Here is a 20,672-nt window from a genome sequence, read left to right as displayed (position 1 = left end):
GCCTCTGACTGAGAGATGACGCTGTCACTATGACCGTTCACGCGTGCATGACCGATCTGTACTCGCCGTCAATAAATGCTAATTTGCAAGCATGACCCCACTGTATTTGACATCGTTTACTCAGGAGAACGTTCACGGGCTCATGTCAAGCCCTTTTTCGGGGGGAAACACTTAGTGGTAATGCAACTGCAGTCCGGGAAAATCCATTTATTAAAAAAAAAAGTCCTCTCAATGGCACGGCCGAACTCTCTGACCTACACGGTTAACTAAAGCCCCAAACCGACTTTTAAAAGAAGATTAGAAGAGGCCAGGGATGAAACCCTCATTTCACCCGCTGATATTACTGTATGTTCCAGAAGTCAACAGAACGGATGTGAGCGTGGAAACAAGGAGAACTAACTGAGAAATACGCCGCAACAGAGGCACACCATAAAGGCTGTGCAGAAGGAGGAAGTAACCCATGACTGGCAGGTAATGAACTCTGCAGTAAAAAAAAAAAAAGGGATTGGGTGCTGGTCCTTTGCTCCGCAGACAAATTGCAGTATGTTGGAGGTGAGCTTGTTAGGCTACTTTTTTACATTGCCACTTTCATTTGACATATACGAAGGTATTTCTGTCAGGGTCCCTCGCTCGAATTCCTTATTTGTGTGAAGAAGGAAAGAAAAATAAATGTCACGTACAACAAAAATGCGCTCTAATTTGTCTCCAACGGGGATGAAATATTGTCATACGGGCTGAAGATGAGCTTGTCTGTGTGGGAGTGGGTGTCACTTTTATTGAAAGTTGTAGAAATAAATTGACTTGCCTCTTTCTAACAGAGGCTTCACGGTGGCAGAGGGGTTAGAGCGTCTGCCTCACAATACGAAGTTCCTGCAGTCCTGGGTTCAAATCCAGGCTCGGGATCTTTCTGTGTGGAGTTTGCATGTTCTCCCCGTGAATGCGTGGGTTCCCTCCGGGTACTCCGGCTTCCTCCCACTTCCAAAGACATGCACCTGGGGATAGGTTGATTGGCATCACTAAATTGGCCCTAGTGTGTGAATGTGAGTGTGGATGTTGTCTGTCTATCTGTCTGTGTTGGCCCTGTGATGAGGTGGCGACTTGTCCAGGCTGTACCCTGCCTTCCGCCCGATTGTAGCTGAGATTGGCGCCAGCGCCCCCCGTGACCCCGAAAGGGAATAAGCGGTAGAAAATGGATGGATGGATGGATGGATCTTTCTAACAGAATTGGAAATACATGACACTGAATGGGACCATACAGTACGTGTACGCCACTACTTAATTATAATATTCATGGTTTCCCGCAGCTAAGGCGGCCGCCTTAACAACAAAGAGTTAAAAAGTCTTAACAAGCTGCTCCGCTTAGTTCTGCCTCTGCGTCTGTTGGTAGTCTCTGCAGCACCCAGCATTGTCCCACCCACACAACCATCTGATTGGTTACACGCAGAGCTGTAACAGCCAATCAGCAGTGCGTATTCAGAGCGCATGGAGTCAGTGCTCCTGCGTTGTGATGAGCAGATAGGTGTACAGCAGGAGAGCATAAGGCAGCGGACTCTCGCCAAATTATAGTAAACACTTCCCAGTCATCTATTAGTAACATCACTATGAGCCCGTTACGTTCGAGAAACATAAGCGGCAGCTCAGCTCGCTCGCAGTCCTTGAGGTGAAGGCTAATTAGATGCAACGTTAGCTCATTTGAGTTGCGGACAGCAAAGTTCTGTCTGTCTGTTATTTCACTTTACCTTTTTCTGTGTTGACAGTAATGTGCTGAAGCAGCAAAAAAAGACACAATGGTAAATGAAGAGTTTCTGTCTCTGGATAGTTGATATAATAATGTAAGTGCATCATAAATGCTACATGAACTCCATGGTGTTCAGGGATGAATAGTATCTCCTATTGCTTTTGTACTATGTTTTCAGCTATAGCTACATTAATCATTAGCAATGTAGCAGCCTAGTTTTGAATGGCAGGGTCCCTGCTATCACATGTTGATAAAGTTATAACATTTAAAGAATAAAAATCAACTACAGGCTTCCCAAATGCTGTAATAAATTAAGCATGATAAGTTGAGCATATGTCTTTTTTTTAAATGCTTATTGCAAACGCTTATTTACAGTAAGTCATTATTTTGACTTAGTCATTATTTTGTCTTAGTAAGTCAATATTTACTAGGTCTGGGTGGGTGTAAGGAACAGTGCAATTTGGCCTGTCGCCACCATCGCGTGAAGAAGCCTGAAATTTCTGGTTGTGTTTTCCGCTCCGTATTCTGAATGGTAATATATGATATATATCTCGATATTTCTTTCCTAAAGTAAAAACAAAACACAAAACCGTCCACGTTACCTGAGATACTAAGTATGTCATTATTTTGACTTAGTAAATATTGACTTACTAAGACAAAATAATGACGCTTAGTATCTCAGGTAACTAGGACTGTTTTGTTTTTTAACTTTAGGAAAAAAATATTGAGATATATATCATATATCGCCATTCAGCAAATGGAGCGGAAAACACAACCAGAAAGTGAAGGCTTCTTCATGCGACGAAGCCGGCCTACTTCACCGCAGTCTGTAGTCTATTGCCCCCCCCAGACTGTGGTGGCAAAGATGAGGTGGAGACGTGATGGCGACAGGCTGAGGTACACCGATCCTTACAGCCACCCCCCCCCCCTCTTCCCTGGTCTGTCCGCCGGAGAGACACAACATTAACTAACACATTTTCTGGGGGAAACACTGATATTTATGCAGACGACTGCCAAGTTCATATGCCGAATTAAAAAGGCCATGCTATGCGACATCAAGGCTTGGTTAGCCCAGAATGTTATAATAATGAATGAGGTAAAAACTTAAATTGTAATTTTTGATCTGGCCCTCACTGACTTGGGACCATTTCAAAATTACGTGCGTCCCAAAGTCACCAGCCTTGGCGTCACTATAGACAGCGACTTTAAACTTGACAATGGCGTTTTAAAATCGGGTTTTTACCATCTTCGTCTTTTAGCAAAGGTAAAACCGTTTTTATCTTTGAACCTTTTTGAACAAGTCATGCATGCTCTTATTTTGAAGTGGCATGCACTACTGCGATGCACTTTATGCTGGCATAAGCCAAAAAGCTCCCAGTTGCAGATAGTCCAGAACGCCGCAACAGGAATTTTAACAGGGGCCAGGAAACGCGAGCATATAACCCCAATCCTTGAGAGTTTGCACTGGCTCCCTGTTCATTTTAGAATTGATTTTAAAACATTGCTGTTTAATTTTAAAGCTTTACATGGACTGACGCCTCATATCTCAGACATCATCCAAATTTACATGCCAGCTCCAGCTCGTGGTGCCCAAGACCAGACTTAAAACTAGAGCTGGGCGATATATCGATATACTTGATATATCGCGGGTTTGTCTCTGTGTGATATTGAAAATGACTATATCGTGATATTGGAGTATACGTTCTCACGCAGTTGCTTTTAGCTGCGGGCATTACACTACAGGCTCTTCCCATTCCTTCTTGTCTCTCCTTCTCACAGAGACATAAAACAAGTGCACTTTATTACATACGTCACATAATGTCACATCGTACGTCACATACTGTCAAGTCATACGTCACATACGTCTACGCCCTCGCGGAGCAGAGAAGTAGCAGCATGGGTAACGTTAGCTGTGATGCGAGTAGTAATACGAGAGAAAGAAGGTGCAAATCTGGTAACAAATGAAGGAAGAATTATTCCAAGAAAAACAGCAGGAGGTCCATCGTCTGGCGGTGGTTTGGCTTCAAGAGGGAATATGTCCAACAGACAACCGTAATTTGTCAAGTGTGGGGCAAAAGCGTTGCTACAAAAAGTAGCATTACTGCTAATATGTGGCATCATTTGAAAAGTCACCTGCTAGAGAATGAAGATTAGATTAGACAGTACTTTATTTATTCCATCAGGAAAATTAAAATTTTCAGCACAATCCCATTCAAGATCAGACAAACATTACAGGGAGACAGAACAGGATCGCTGACGGGTCTGCCAGCTTCCAGCGCCCCTTACAAAAAAGGTGAGATACAGGTAAACAAGGTGGGGGGGAATGGGAGAAAAAAAATAGAAGATTAAAATAAAATAAAAAAATCGGTCTAAGCCTGGGCCCTGGAGAGGGGGTGCAGACTGAGGCCAAGGGGGGAAAAAAAACTCATAGCCATAGTACACATCCCTCTCACATGTGTGTGTAAGAAGGAAACATCAAAGGACATGAAAGACATTAAAGTAACGGAGCTGATACAAGCAGCCACTTCTACATACAGCTATGAATACAAAGTAAAAGAAACATATCCACTGTGGTGGCCTCTGCGGTGTTCCACGCCATCGTCTGCTGGGGTGGAAGGAGCATCGCCAGAGACAGGAGCAGACCCAACAAAGCAACCAAGACAGCCGACTCCACTCTCGGCCAGTGTCCAGTCCGAATGGATGAGCGAGGATACGTCGAGAGTGACTGAGGTGTCTGACACATGCTCACCCAGCCAAGACACCGCGAAGCCTCTCTGTCCCAGCGCTCAGTGCTAGCTCCGCAGTCCTCTCCCCTCATCCCCTCCTCCAATCCCTCCAAACGGACTACAGTGTGGCAGAGACCCAGCAGCTGGTCTCCATGGCCAAAAGGCTCCCATGAGGCAGATCCCATAGTCCACAAAAAAGCACCACAGAGGTCACGAAAGTGCCACACCTTGTCACACAGTCCCAAAGGCAAAAAAATATAACACATGAAAACAAAAGGGAAACGCAAAAGGATGACACAAGAGCACAGAGCTCCTGCCAACAGCAGCCACTACAGCAGCGCCATCTTGGAAAAGTGCTTACTCCGCATGTCAACGTCTCCGTTCAGTGCCACACCATCAAAAAGCCGAGGCAAACATTTCCACATCAACACCGTATGACAAAAATAGTCAACAACAGAAGGGGCTAACGTCCGCAGGAACCTACCACATAGCGAAGGACGAACACTATTTGATTTCCTATTATGCAGCTTATTTTTATTTGACACTTATTGAAATATCTTGTGTGACATCATGCACAAAAGTGCACTAATAGCTTGTTTTAAAACATCTCTGACAATCTTGCACTTTCTGTTTTGAAATGACCTGAATGTTTGTGCCACTGCTTAATAACTCTGCCACACCGGAGTCGCTTTGGAGGGACTGGAGGAGATGTGGATGAGGGGACAGGGCTGCGGAGCTGGCACTGAGCGCTGGGACGGAGAGGCTTGGCGGTGTCTTGGCTGGGTGAGCAGGTGTCGGACACCTCAGTCTCCTTGGACGTATCATCGCTCATCCATGCGGACTGGACACTGGCCGGGAGTGGAGTCGGCTGTCCTGGTTGCTTTGTTGGGTCTGCTCCTGTCTCTGGCCATCTTCCCTCCACCCCAGCGGACGATGGCGTGGAACACCGCAGAGGCCACCACAGTGGATATGTTTCTTTTACTTTTTATTCATAGCTGTATGTAGAAGTGTCTGCTTGTATCTGCTGCTTTAATGTCTTTAATGTCCTCTGTGTTCTTTGATGTTTGATGTTTCCCTCTAACACACATGTAAGAGGGGTGTGTAGTATGGCTATGAGTTGTTGTTTTTTTCCCTTGGCCTCAGTCTGCACCCCCTCTCCAGGGCCCAGCTTAAGACCGATTTTTTAATTTTATTTTAATCTTCTATTTTTTTCTCTCCCCCCTTGTTTACCTGTATCTCATCTTTTTTTGTAAGGGGCGCTGGAAGCTGGCAGACCCGTCAGCGATCCTGTTCTGTCTCCCTGTAATGTTTGTCTGATCTTGAATGGGATTGTGCTGAAAATCGTAATTTTCCTGAAGGAACTCTCCTGACGGAATAAATAAAGTACTATCTAATCTAACTGTTTAATAAATACAGTTTTAGTCAATTGACTTAGTTGTGATTTCCCTCTCTGCATGAAAGTTTAAAAGTAGCATATATTAATGCCGTATGAAGAAGAATGTTTGAATGTAGACACATAGAATCATCATACTGCTGGGATTATATGCATCAAGTGTTCATTCAAGGCTAAGGCAAAATATTGAGATGCATATTGTGAATTACGATATGGCCTGAAAATATCGAGATATTAAAAAAAGCCCATATCGCCGAGCCCTACTTAAAACCAGGGGAGCTTAGCTCTGGAACACTCTACGACACAGATCTGCGATAACATGGCGAATTGTCCGGGGTGTACGCCGCCTTCCGCCCGATTGCAGATGAGATAGGCACCAGCGTCCCCCACAACCCCAAAAGGGATAAGCGGTAGAAAATGGATGGATGGATGCTTCACAGATGAAAGTATTTGGCAAGCACCGTTTTGTCCCACTAATTTTGGAGGTACTTGAACTCACCATAGTTTGTTTACATGTTAAGTTAAAGTACCAATGATTGTCACACACACACTAGGTGTGTCAAAATGATTCTCTGAATTTGACCCATCACCCTCGATCACCCCCTGGGAGGTGAGAGGAGCAGTGAGCAGCAGCGGTACAACTGCCACAGAAAGGCGTGTTTCATGCCACTCCTTTTTTGTTTAATTTCGTCCACCAAACGTTTTATGTTGTGTGTGAATGCACAAAGGTGAGCTTTGTTGATGTTATCGACTCGTTGGAGGGCTAATTAGGTATATTCAGTCACTGCATGACTGCAAACTAATCAATGCTAACATACTATTTCAGGTAGCATCATTATGCCTTGTTTGTAGGTATATTTGAGCTCATTTAATTTATTTTACTTATGTCCTCTGTGTATTTAATTATTATTTGCAAGTCAATGTCTGTCTATCTGTGTTGGCCCTGCGATGAGGTGGCGACTTGTCCAGGGTGTACCCCGCCTTCCGCCCGATTGTAGCTGAGATAGGCGCCAGCGCCCCCCGCGACCCCAAAAGGGAATAAGCGGTAGAAAATGGATGAATAGATGTCTCATGACACATTATCTGTATGTAATATTGACTGCATTCCTCATAGTTGTATTTGTGCCATGTTGTTCCAGACCACAGCAAACGTTACCCATCTTGCAAAGATGGCAATAAATCCATTGATTTGGACACACATATCTATACCTTTGAACATTGTAACTTGAAAATGTCTCTGTCAAAAATAAGAGAAAAGTGGACACACAGTGTGACTCAACTCTCCTGAATACTTAATGACTTCCAGGAGTTATCTCACCCTCGGAGAAGCCTCCGTTTTACTAATGTTGCAAAAATGAGTGGAATAAATATTACATTTCAGTCAAGGAAGATTTGAGTCAGCTACAAAACATAGTCAATTTGATAGTAGGCTAATATAGCTAACATAGACACTTACATCATGCGTAGTCTTCATTACAACACCTATATAAGACTTTTAAAGTCATTTTGATAGTAGGCTAATATAGCTAATATAGACACTTACATCATGTGTTGCCTTCATTATAACACTTATATAAGACTTGTAAAGTCATTTTGATAGTAGGCTAATATAGCTAACAGACACTTACATCATGTGTTGCCTTCATTATAACACTTATATAAGACTTTTAAAGTCATTTTGATAGTAGGCTAATATAGCTAATATAAACACTTACATCATGTGTTGCCTTCATTATAACACTTATATAAGACTTGTAAAGTCATTTTGATAGTAGGCTAATATAGCTAACAGACACTTACATCATGTGTTGCCTTCATTATAACACTTATATAAGACTTTTAAAGTCATTTTGATAGTAGGCTAACATAGACACTTACATCATGTGTTGTCTTCATTATAACACTTATATAAGACTTTTAAAGTCATTTTGATAGTAGGCTAACATAGACACTTACATCATGTGTTGCCTTCATTATAACACTTATATAAGACTTGTAAAGTCAATTTGATAGTAGGCTAATATAGCTAACATAGACACTTACATCATGCGTAGTCTTCATTACAACACTTATATAAGACTTTTAAAGTCATTTTGATAGTAGGCTAATATAGCTAATATAGACACTTACATCATGTGTTGCCTTCATTATAACACTTATATAAGACTTGTAAAGTCATTTTGATAGTAGGCTAATATAGCTAACAGACACTTACATCATGTGTTGCCTTCATTATAACACTTATATAAGACTTTTAAAGTCATTTTGATAGTAGGCTAATATAGCTAATATAGACACTTACATCATGTGTTGCCTTCATTATAACACTTATATAAGACTTGTAAAGTCATTTTGATAGTAGGCTAATATAGCTAACAGACACTTACATCATGTGTTGCCTTCATTATAACACTTATATAAGACTTTTAAAGTCATTTTGATAGTAGGCTAACATAGACACATCATGTGTTGTCTTCATTATAACACTTATATAATACTTTTAAAGTCATTTTGATAGTAGGCTAACATAGACACTTACATCATGTGTTGTCTTCATTATAACACTTATATAAGACTTTTAAAGTCATTTTGATAGTAGGCTAACATAGACACTTACATCATGTGTTGTCTTCATTATAACACTTATATAAGACTTTTAAAGTCATTTTGATAGTAGGCTAATATAGCTAATATAGACACTTACATCATGTGTTGCCTTCATTATAACACTTATATAAGACTTGTAAAGTCATTTTGATAGTAGGCTAATATAGCTAATATAGACACTTACATCATGTGTTGCCTTCATTATAACACTTATATAAGACTTTTAAAGTCATTTTGATAGTAGGCTAACATAGACACTTACATCATGTGTTGTCTTCATTATAAAACTTATATAAGACTTTTAAAGTCATTTTGATAGTAGGCTAATATAGACACTTACATCATGTGTTGTCTTCATTATAACACTTATATAAGACTTTTAAAGTCATTTTGATAGTAGGCTAATATAGCTAATATAGACACTTACATCATGTGTTGCCTTCATTATAACACTTATAAGACTTTTAAAGTCATTTTGATAGTAGGCTAATATAGCTAATATAGACACATTATGTGTTGCCTTCATTATAACACTTATATAAGACTTTTAAAGTAATTTGGATAGTAGGCTAATATAGCTAATATAGACACTTACATCAAGTGTTGCCTTCATTATAACACTTATATAATACTTTTAAAGTCATTTTGATAGTAGGCTAATATAGCTAATATAGACACTTACATCATGTGTTGCCTTCATTATAACACTTGTATAGTAGTTTTTGGTGGGTCCAAACATATTTTTTACGTAAAATTTTGCTTTTTCAACATGTTGGGTGGCTGACCTCTTGCACTAAGATAACGTTACTGTTAAATGATTTTATTTTTCCTTCCACTATCCAGTAGACTGATTATTGCCAAATGCAATCAGAATAAGATTCATGCTGAGAGTTTTCATCGTTTTGTGTGCAGGTGAGACACACAAAATAATATCTTTACTGTGGACAAAAAAGTGAGTGCTGGGGATCCTTAATACCTTAGAGATGCCTACAGTGCTATGGGTCCTGTATGTTTGTGATGGTCTCTGACAGTGTCAATACACTGCTTTTGTTCTGTACAAGACACTAGAGGTATTGAATATAGAACTCCTCAAGGAAGCATAATCAGTTTCATTAGAGTTGGAAAGATCAATCGTCCTCATTCTCTTTTTATGAAGAGCTCGAGGGATTCTATTCACCTGCTGAGGCTGGAATGGCAAACCAAAGAGTCCACGTGCGAGTACTACGATACATTCTAGGCTCGTAACAGCTGACCTCCAAGTCAATGGACATGATTTAATTATTCTTCCGTTCAATGCTTGTTTCTATATTTTGATGTTGTGGGTTGGATTTTTTTTTGACATTTTGGATTGGCCGCTTCTGGTTTTGGACAGTTTTTCCACTCCGCTGCACCGCTTGATGGATTGTCGGCCCATTACGGCTACCGTAGTCAGAGATACAAGTATTACTATAGTGTGTGTATGAGGACCACAAAATGGCACCCATTAGCAGACATATTATCTGGTGTTTTGTTTCACAATATAATGCAAAACCACCTTTTCTTACCTTCTGGTCTGTATTTGAGATCTGCATAAGTCCTGAAAATTTGTGCACGTCCGCCACTGTAGTCTGTGGTGATGCCGTAGTCAATAAGCTTTTTCGCTTTCTTTTTGTTATGGTAGTGTAAAGTTCTAACATATCTCGCTTTGAAAGCACTAAAACATACCGGTGTAGTGAGTTTACATTATTTACCCATGGAACTTAAGTTATTAGAGCGTTCCGGTCGAACAGTTTTTCACAGAACACATTTCTAGTGAGCCAGAGATGAGAAGATGCTGCTCCGTTATGGATTGAAGTAAAGTGTGAATGTCATTAAAACAGTTAGCACCATCTTTTGACACTTCTTACACTCCCGTCCTTGCACGCTACACCGCTACAACAAAGATGACGGGGAGAAGACGCTGTCGAAGTGTTGATGTTTTTATTCAGTCGTTGGTGGAGCTCATGATAGTATTTGAATGTTGTTTTTAATATTGTTGTGCAGCACTTTGGAAACATTTTGTTGTTTAAATGTGCTATATAAATAAAGTGGATTGGATTGGATTGGAAGGTGAGCCCGGTTAATAAGACCGCCCACAAAACGGCGCATCCTGAAGCGACTGTCAGAAAGCGACTTGAAGATCCATCCATCCATTTCCTACCGCTTATTCCCTTTCGGGGTCGCGGGGGGCGCTGGCGCCTATCTCAGCTACAATCGGGCGGAAGGCGGGGTACACCCTGGACAAGTCAATCAATCAATCAATCAATGTTTATTTATATAGCCCCAAATCACAAATGTCTCAAAGGACTGCACAAATCATTACGACTACAACATCCTCGGAAGAACCCACAAAAGGGCAAGGAAAACTCACACCCAGTGGGCAGGGAGAATTCACATCCAGTGGGACGCCAGTGACAATGCTGACTATGAGAAACCTTGGAGAGGACCTCAGATGTGGGCAACCCCCCCCCCCTGTAGGGGACCGAAAGCAATGGATGTCTAGCGGGTCTAACATGATGCTGTGAAAGTTCAATCCATGTGTAAAACATCATCTTTGCAACATTTTGACCAAAGAACCACCATTACATGTTATGTAGACCACAAGAAAATATTTTACATTTACAAAAAAAAAATCATAATATAACCCTTAATGCGCCTTACAATCCGGTGTGCCTTTTGTATGAAAAATACCTGAATAGACCCGCTCATCTGCAGTGCGCCATATAATCCGGTGCGTCCTATGGTCCAGAAAATAATTGAATTTGGTCTAAAAAAAAAAAAAACATGGCAATAATAATCAATACCTAGTAGGTACAAATTTGTTATTGTCCCAGGCCTAATCAGAGTTACAATAATAAATATGTTTGAAAGTAAGAAGCGGGAAGTTTTTGCCATTGACTTGAAAATCCAACACCGCACATCCTCAGTAAATGGCATGAAGTTCTGATCTAAATAGCTGTTAAGTCCAAGTCCGTGGTTCTTGACCAGAAAATGGTGAAGTGCCATCTTTAGGTTGGGGAGGAGACCCTGCCCCAAGTGGAGGAGTTCAAGTACCTCGGAGTCTTGTTCACGAGTGAGGGAAGAGTGGATCGTGAGATCGACAGGCGGATCGGTGCGGCGTCTTCAGTAATGCGAACTCTGCATTGACCCGTTGTGGTGAAGAAGGAGCTGAGCCGGAAAACAAAGCTTTCAACTTACCGGTCGATCTACGTTCCCATCCTCACCTTTGGTCAAGGGCTTTGGGTTATGACCGAAAGGACAAGATCACGGGTACAAGCGGCCCAAATGAGTTTGGGTCTCTCCCTTAGAGATAGGGTGAGAAGCTCTGCCATCCGGGAGGAACTCAAAGTAAAGCCGCTGCTCCTCCACATGGAGAGGAGCCAGATGAGGTGGTTCGGGCATCTGGTCAGGATGCCACCCGCACGCCTTTCTAGGGAGGTTTAGGGCATGTGCGGCCGGTAGGAGGCCACGAGGAAGACCCAAGACACGTTGGAAAGACTATGTCTCCTGGCTGGCCTGGGAACGCCTCGGGATCCCCCGGGAAGAGCTGGAGTTGCTGGGGAGAGGGAAGTCTGGGCTTTTCTGCTTAGGCTGCTGCCCCCGCGACCCCACCTCGGATAAGCGGAAGAAGACGATGATATGGAAAAGTTGTGAAAATATCAGTAGCGTTTCAGGCCTCTCCTCAGGTATCATGCTTCAAAGCTGTAAGATTCAGTAATTTGCATACTAACTGCGGAACAAAGATAAAGGGCTGCAACGAGGTCTGAAAATTATATTCTTGAAGACAGAAGATAGAGGAGGTTTCTACACGGACATGAAGAAATGGAATTGAAGGCTCTGAAGGTGGGTCGGTCATGGTGTTTCACTGGTAATGAGAAACAGGCATGTTCACACACACACTGACACACACGTCAGACTACACTGCCGTTAAGCCGACGGAGTTTTAAGCATCTGCGCTTCTTCCAAGGCCTATCAAGCTCTACGGCGGGGTATAAAAGCAGCAGACCAGAGCAGATCAAAGACTCGGCAGTGGAGCCTGCCACTCTCAATATCTGATTGTCCTCACCGAGTCGCCTGGGTAGCATGAATATCCATTAAGTGTCACCATTCATGTCCAATTTGCCTCCGCCTGTGGTTGCACGAGTCTCCACCCGTTGTTGCTTTTCACGGCGGATGAATAGGTTAAGCATATAGGAGACGGTCGACGGTGGCTGTTTTTCAAGCATCCATGCAGTGGGATCAAATCAAGACGGGAAAATAACAAAAGGTAAAAGGCGCACTAATTCAATAAAAACCCCACGCAGGCCAATTAGATGCATTCTGTGCATACTGTACACAAAGTGACAGGATCGTGTATGTTCACTTTAGGTACGAGTGCATGGGGGGGGGGGGGGGGGACTCCAAAGTGACCCATTGAACATAAATGTGGACTATTCAATAATTGCAGAAGCACTTTGGATCAAAAAAGCACCCAATGTCCATTCTATTGATGTAATTACTGGTGCACACTATGAGTAGAGAAGCTGATAAGTACCATATGTCCAGGCAAGAAATCTGCCTTCAAAAGACTCCGGCTTATTAGTGATTCCTAGAGCCCAAAAAAAGTCTGCGGGCTATAGAGCGTTTTCCGTTCGGGTTCCAATACTCTGGAATGCCCTCCCGGTAACAGTTCGAGATGCTACCTCAGTAGAAGCATTTAAGTCTCACCTTAAAACTCATCTGTATACTCTAGCCTTTATATAGACCTCCTTTTTAGACCAGTTGATCTGCCGCTTCTTTTCTTTCTCCTATGTCCCCCCTCCCTTGTGGAGGGGGTCCGGTCCGATGACCATGGATGAAGTACTGGCTGTCCAGAGTCGAGACCCAGGATGGACCGCTCGCCTGTGTATCGGTTGGGGACATCTCTACGCTGCTGATCCGCCTCCGCTTGAGATGGTTTCCTGTGGACGGGACTCTCGCTGCTGTCTTGGATCCGCTTGAACTGAACTGTCGCGGCTGTGTTGGAGCCACTATGGATTGAACTTTCACAGTATCATGTTAGACCCGCTCGACATCCATTGCTTTCAGTCCCCTAGAGGGTGGGGGGTTGCCCACATCTGAGGTCCTTTCCAAGGTTTCTCATAGTCAGCATTGTCACTGGCGTCCCACTGGATGTGAATTCTCCCTGCCCACTGGGTGTGAGTTTTCCTTGCCCTTTTGTGGGTTCTTCCGAGGATGTTGTAGTCGTAATGATTTGTGCAGTCCTTTGAGACATTTGTGATTTGGGGCTATATAAATAAACATTGATTGATAACAAAGTTGATAGCAAAATATTGCAAAATGCTTCATTCAAAAACATGCATGCGCAAATGAAGGTTAAGTATCAATGTGACAAACAAAACATTTGGGATTTCTTTAATCGTGTACATCAGGGGCTTCAAACGCCTTGGAACAGGTTTTATCCAGCTTGTGGGATGAGTTTACTAAGTATAAAAATGAACCTGAAATTTTTGAGTGAAAGAAACTGCTGTTCTAAATGTGTCCACTAGATGTCGCAACAGCAATTCTTTGTATCTTTGTAGATGATGCTACATATGTACAAAATATATGATAGTCGAGGAAAATGATCAAACTACATAAATATCGTACTGTGATTTGATTTTGGTATATTTTTTCATATCTTGATGGATTGAAAATTAACACCAATGATGAACATTATCACAATTTATTCGGAAAATATAACGACAAATAAATATAGAAAACCATTAACCGCAACATCCATCCATCATCTACTGCTTGTCCCGTTCGGGGTCGCAGGGGGTGCTGGAGCCTATTTCAGCTGCATTCGGGCAGAAGGCGGAGTACACCCTGGACAAGTCACCACCTCATCGCAGGGCCAACACAGATAGACAGACAACAATCACACACTAGGGACCATTTAGTGTTGCCAATCAACCTATCCCCAGGTGCATGTTTTTGGATGTGGGAGGAGCCTATCCCCAGGTGTATGTCTTTAGAGGTGGGAGGAAGGGAACCCACGCAGAACATGCAATCTCCACACAGAAAGATCCAGAGCCAAGGACTACTCAGGACCTTCATATTGTGAGGCACATGCACTAACCCCTACTCCACCCTGCTGACCTACATTTCGGATGTTAACATAATTCTACTTTAGATGGTTTTCCGTAGTCCCCTTGAGACAAAATAATGTATTTAGAAAGTCAGTAAAATGTTTTGTCAAGTGTGAGGCAAAACTGTTGCTACAAAAAGTAGCATTACTGTTAATATGCAGCATCATTTGAAAAGTCACCTGCTAGAGAATGAAGAGTGATTACTCAGCAGGTCAACATCTCCATTCAGTGCCACGCCATCAAAATGCAGAGGCAAACATTTCCAGATCAAAAGTATGAAAAAAATAGTCAACAACAGAAGGAGATCATGTCCGCAGGAACCTACCACATAGTGAAGGACATACAGTACTTGATTTCCTATTATGCAGCTCATTTTTATTTGACGGTTATTGAAATATCTTGTGTGACATCATGCACAAAAGTGCACTTTATTTGTTTTTAACTATTCTAGTGGTGTTCTGTACAAAAAGTGCAATTTATTTTAGTGTTGTTTTGATATGTCATCTTAGTGACATCGTGCACTAATAGCTTGTTTTAAAATGTCTCTGACAATTTTGCACTTTCTGTTTTGAAATGACATGAATGTTTGTGCCACTGCTTAATAACTGTTTAATAAATACACTTTTAGTCAACTGACTTAGTTGTGATTTCCTTCTCTGCATGAAAGTTTAAAAGTAGCATATATTAATGCAGTATGAAGAAGAATGTTTGAATGTAGACACATAGAATCATCATACTGCTGTGATTATATGTATCAAGTGTTCATTCAAGGCTAAGGCAAAATATCCAGATATATATCGCGATATGGCCTAAAAATATCACGGTATTAAAAAAAAAGCTATATCGTTCAGCCTTAGTTCCAGGTTCAATCCTAATCCGCCATTCTAGCCACTGCCGTTGTGTCCTTGGGCAAGACACTTTACCCAGTGCCACCCACACTGCTTTAAATGTAACTTAGATATTAGGGCTGTGAATCTTTGGGTGTCACACTAATCGATTCTTGGGGTAGCGATTCGATAAAATATAGATTTTTTTTTCAATTCAACACGATTCTCGATTCAAAAACGATATTTTTCCGATTCAAAAGGATTCTGTATTCATTCAATACGTAGATTTCAGCAGGATCTACCCCCGTCTGCTGACATGCTAGCAGAGTAGTAGATTTTTGTAAAAAGCTTTTATAATTGTAAAGGACAATGTTTTATCACCTGATTGCAATAATGTAAATTAGTTTGAACTATTAAACGAACCAAAAATATGACTTATTTTATCTTTGTGAAAACATTGGACACAGTGTGTTGTCAAGCTTATGAGATGCCATGCAAGTGTAAGCCCCTATTGTTCTTTTTTATTATTTTTATAAATGTCTAATGATAATGTCAATGAGGGATTTTTAATCACTGCTATGCTGAAATGATAACTAATATTGATACTGTTGTTGATAATATTCATTTTTGTTTCACTACTTTTGGTTTGTTCTGTGTGGTGTTTGTGTCTCCTCTCAATTGCTCTGTTTATTGCAATTCTGAGTGTCGCTGGCTCAGGTTTGGTTTTGGAATTGGATTGCGTTGTTATGGTATTGCTTTGTAGTGGTTTGTTGGATTGATAAAATTTAAAAAAAATCGATTTAAAAAAAATGAATATCGATTCTGAATCGCACGTGAGAATCGCGATTAAAATTCGAATCGATTTTTTCCCTCACCCCTAATAGATGTTGTGTTTCACTATGTAAAGCGCTTTGAGTCACTAGAGAAAAGCGCTATATAAATATCATTCACTTCAGTAATTGATTGATACTTTTATCAGTAGATTGCACAGTACAGTACATATTCCGTACAATGACTTGTCCAGGGTGTACCCTGCCTTCCGCCCGATTGTAGCTGAGATAGGCGCCAGCGCCCTCCGTGACCCCGAAAGGGAATAAGCGGTAGAAAATGGATGGATAAATGTCTAACGATAATGTCAATGAGGGATTTTTAATCACTGCTACGCTGAAATGATAACTAATATTGATACTGTTGTTGATAATATTCATTTTTGTTTCACTACTTTTGGTTTGTTCTGTGTGGTGTTTGTGTCTCCTCTCAATTGCTCTGTTTATTGCAGTTCTGAGTGTCGCTGGCTCAGGTTCGGTTTTGGAATTGGATTGCGTTGTTATGGTATTGCTTTGGGACGGCGTGGCGCAGTGGGGAGAATGGCCCTGCGCAACCCGAGCGTCCCTGGTTTAATTCCCACCTAGTACCAACCTCGTCACGTCCGTTGTGTCCTGAGCAAGACACATCACCCTTGCTCCCAATGGGTGCTGGTTGGCGCCTTGCATGGCAGCTCCCTCCATCAGTGTGTGAATGTGTGTGTGAATGGGTAAATGTGGAAGTAGTGTCAAAGCGCTTTGAGTACCTTGAAGGTAGAAAAGCGCTATACAAGTACAACCCATTTATCATTTATTTATTTATTTGTAGTGGTTTGTCGGATTGATAAAAGAAAAAAAATTGATTTAAAAAAAAAAAAAGAAAATCTATTCTGAATCGCACGTGAGAATCGAGATTAAAATTCGAATCAATTTTTTCCCTCACCCCTAATAGATGTTGTGTTTCACTACGTAAAGCGCTTTGAGTCACTAGAGAAAAGCGCTATATAAATATAATTCACTTCAGTAATTGATTGATGCTTTTATCAGTAGATTGCACAGTACAGTACATATTCCGTACAATGACTTGTCCAGGGTGTACGCTGCCTTCCGCCCGATTGTAGCTGAGATAGGCGCCGGCGCCCCCCGCGACCCCGAAAGGGAATAGGCGGTAGAAAATGGATGGATGGATGACCACTAAATGGTAACACCCCAATACGTTTTCCAACGTTAATCAATTCATGGTAATTATGTTATTATTCTCATTCAACTAAATGAAAGAGAGCCCTGCGATGAGGTGGCGACTTGTCCAGGGTGTACGCCGCCTTCCGCCCGATTGTAGCTGAGATGGGCGCCAGTGCCCCCCCACGACCCCAAAAGGGAATAAGCGGTAGAAATGGATGGATGGATACATGACAGGGAATATTAGCAACAGTTTCATTATGTTCAACTAGCATGTTGGTTTAGAGAAAGATAAAAGTTGTGATTATTGACGGAAGAAAGGGGACTCACGCCTGCCGGGTGTCCGAGCTGAGGTCGGGGTCGAGGTGCTCATCCGCATGATGGTTCCCACAGCCCGGGGACTCGGAGGCTCGCTCCCCCTTCTGTCCGCGGTGCTGGAGGCTGCCGGCGCTCTCCGGGCTGCGTCCCTTCCAGGCCGGCAGCGGCTCCTCGTAGCGGCCACACACCACCGCCAGGTGCGTACCATGCCGCCAACTCCCCGGAGAGTCCCCGGCGGACTGGAGGAACTTTGGCGGCGTGGCGCCAGTAGAGTCCCTCCGTCCTCTCGTGTCCGGGGACGAGTGGAGGCAGTCCGGGGAGGCGAGGTACGGCGGCTCCGTGTCCTCCAGCAGCGGCGAGGCCGAGGAGAAGAGGTCCAGGGGCCGCCGACACGACGGTGATCCTCCCGGGAGACACGACGGCGGCGAAGGAGGCTGCGGGCGACGCTCGCCCTCCTCCTGCTCGTCGGACATCGACTTGTTGACGCGGGATATTCTGTTGAAAAGGCTCGGCGTTCAAGTGGCGGACATGACGAGGCGCGTGTTCAACTTTCCCCACGCACAAGTTTCCACGGAGCTGCGCGTCGACGCCGCGTGCCCGCTCTTTGCCTCGCGTGCGCGCGCAACACATCTTGAGCGCGCGCACGGCAGAAGCCAACCCTTTGAAACATGGAAGTCACTCAATTAGACCGACACCTGGCACGGTCTAAAAACCGTGGTTTAAAAAGACACTCATTTAGACCGACACCGGGCACGGTCCAAAAACCGTGGTTTAAAAAGACACTCATGTAGACCAACACCTGGCACGGTCCAAAAACCGTGGTTTAAAAAGTCACTCAATTAGACCGACACCTGGCACGGTCCAAAAACCGTGGTTTAAAAAGACACTCATTTAGGCTGACACCTGGCACGGTCCAAAAGTCGTGGTTTAAAAAGACACTCATTTAGACCGACACCTGGCACGGTCCAAAAACCGTGGTTTAAAAAGACACTCATTTAGACCGACACCTGGCACGGTCCAAAAACCGTGGTTTAAAAAGACACTCATTTAGACCGACACCTGGCACGGTCCAAAAACCGTGGTTTGAAAAGACATTCAAATAGACCGACACCTGGCACGGTCCAAAAACCGTGGTTTAAAAAGACACTCATTTAGACCGACACCTGGCACGGTCCAAAAACCGTGGTTTAAAAAGACACTCATTTAGACCGACACCTGGCACGGTCCAAAAACCGTGGTTTAAAAAGACATTCAAATAGACCGACACCTGGCACGGTCCAAAAACCGTGGTTTAAAAAGACACTCATTTAGACCGACACCGGGCACGGTCCAAAAACCGTGGTTTAAAAAGACACTCATTTAGACCGACACCTGGCACGGTCCAAAAACCGTGGTTTAAAAAGACACTCATTTAGACCGACACCTGGCACGGTCCAAAAACCGTGGTTTAAAAAGACACTCATTTAGACCGACACCTGGCACGGTCCAAAAACCGTGGTCTAAAAAGACACTCATTTAGACCGACACCTGGCAAAGTCCAAAAGTCGTGGTTATAAAGACATTCAAATAGACCGACACCTGGCACGGTCCAAAAACCATAGTTTAAAAAGACACTTATTTAGACCGACACCTGGCACAGTCCAAAAACCGTGGTTTAAAAAGACACTCATTTAGACCGACACCTGGCACGGTCCAAAAACCGTGGTTTAAAAAGACACTCATTTAGACCGACACCTGGCACGGTCCAAAAACCGTGGTTTAAAAAGACACTCATTTAGACCGACACCTGGCACGGTCCAAAAACCGTGGTTTAAAAAGACACTCATTTAGACCGACACCTGGCACGGTCCAAAAACCGTGGTTTAAAAAGACACTCATTTAGACCGACACCTGGCACGGTCCAAAAACCGTGGTTTAAAAAGACACTCATTTAGACCGACACCTGGCACGGTCCAAAAACCGTGGTTTAAAAAGACACTCATTTAGACCGACACCTGGCACGGTCCAAAAACCGTGGTTTAAAAAGACACTCATTTAGACTGACACCTGGCACGGTCTAAAAACCGTGGTTTAAAAAGACACTCAATTAGACCGACACCTGGCACGGTCTAAAAACCGTGGTTTAAAAAGACACTCATTTAGACCGACACCTGGCAAAGTCCAAAAGTCGTGGTTTAAAAAGACATTAAAATAGACCGACACCTGGCACGGTCCAAAAACCGTGGTTTAAAAAGACACTCATTTAGACCGACACCTGCCACGGTCCAAAAACCGTGGTTTAAAAAGACACTCATTTAGACCGACACCTGGCAAAGTCCAAAAGTCGTGGTTTAAAAAGACATTCAAATAGACCGACACCTGGCACGGTCCAAAAACCATAGTTTAAAAAGACACTTATTTAGACCGACACCTGGCACAGTCCAAAAACCGTGGTTTAAAAAGACACTTATTTAGACCGACACCTGGCACAGTCCAAAAACCGTGGTTTAAAAAGACACTCATTTAGACCGACACCTGGCACGGTCCAAAAGTCGTGGTTTAAAAAGACACTCATTTAGACCGACACCTGGCACGGTCCAAAAGTCGTGGTTTAAAAAGACACTCATTTAGACCGACACCTGGCACGGTCCAAAAGTCGTGGTTTAAAAAGACACTCACTTAGACCGACACCTGGCACGGTCCAAAAACCGTGGTTTAAAAAGACACTCATTTAGACCGACACCTGGCACGGTCCAAAAACCGTGGTTTAAAAAGACACTCATTTAGACCGACACCTGGCACGGTCCAAAAACCGTGGTTTAAAAAGACACTCATTTAGACCGACACCTGGCACGGTCCAAAAACCGTGGTTTAAAAAGACACTCATTTAGACCGACACCTGGCACGGTCCAAAAACCGTGGTTTAAAAAGACACTCATTTAGACTGACACCTGGCACGGTCTAAAAACCGTGG

At 42.9% G+C, this 20,672-nt stretch overlaps 1 protein-coding gene across 2 annotated transcripts in view; it reads right to left on the bottom strand.

The window, feature by feature from the left end:
- Positions 1–18,325, bottom strand: part of LOC133552553 (short transient receptor potential channel 7-like) — a 177,622-nt gene extending 159,297 nt beyond the window's left edge. For both annotated transcript variants that reach the window (XM_061899794.1, XM_061899795.1), the window contains exon 1: positions 17,732–18,325. In XM_061899794.1, the coding sequence (XP_061755778.1) occupies positions 17,732–18,192 (461 nt within the window). In that variant the 5' untranslated portion in view covers positions 18,193–18,325. The remainder of the gene's footprint in view (positions 1–17,731) is intronic.
- Between the last annotated feature and the right edge of the window lie 2,347 nt (positions 18,326–20,672).

Source organism: Nerophis ophidion, linkage group LG05, assembly GCF_033978795.1.
Source record: "Nerophis ophidion isolate RoL-2023_Sa linkage group LG05, RoL_Noph_v1.0, whole genome shotgun sequence".
In the NCBI taxonomy this organism is placed as follows: domain Eukaryota; kingdom Metazoa; phylum Chordata; class Actinopteri; order Syngnathiformes; family Syngnathidae; genus Nerophis; species Nerophis ophidion.
This window is presented reverse-complemented; position numbering and strand designations above follow the sequence as displayed.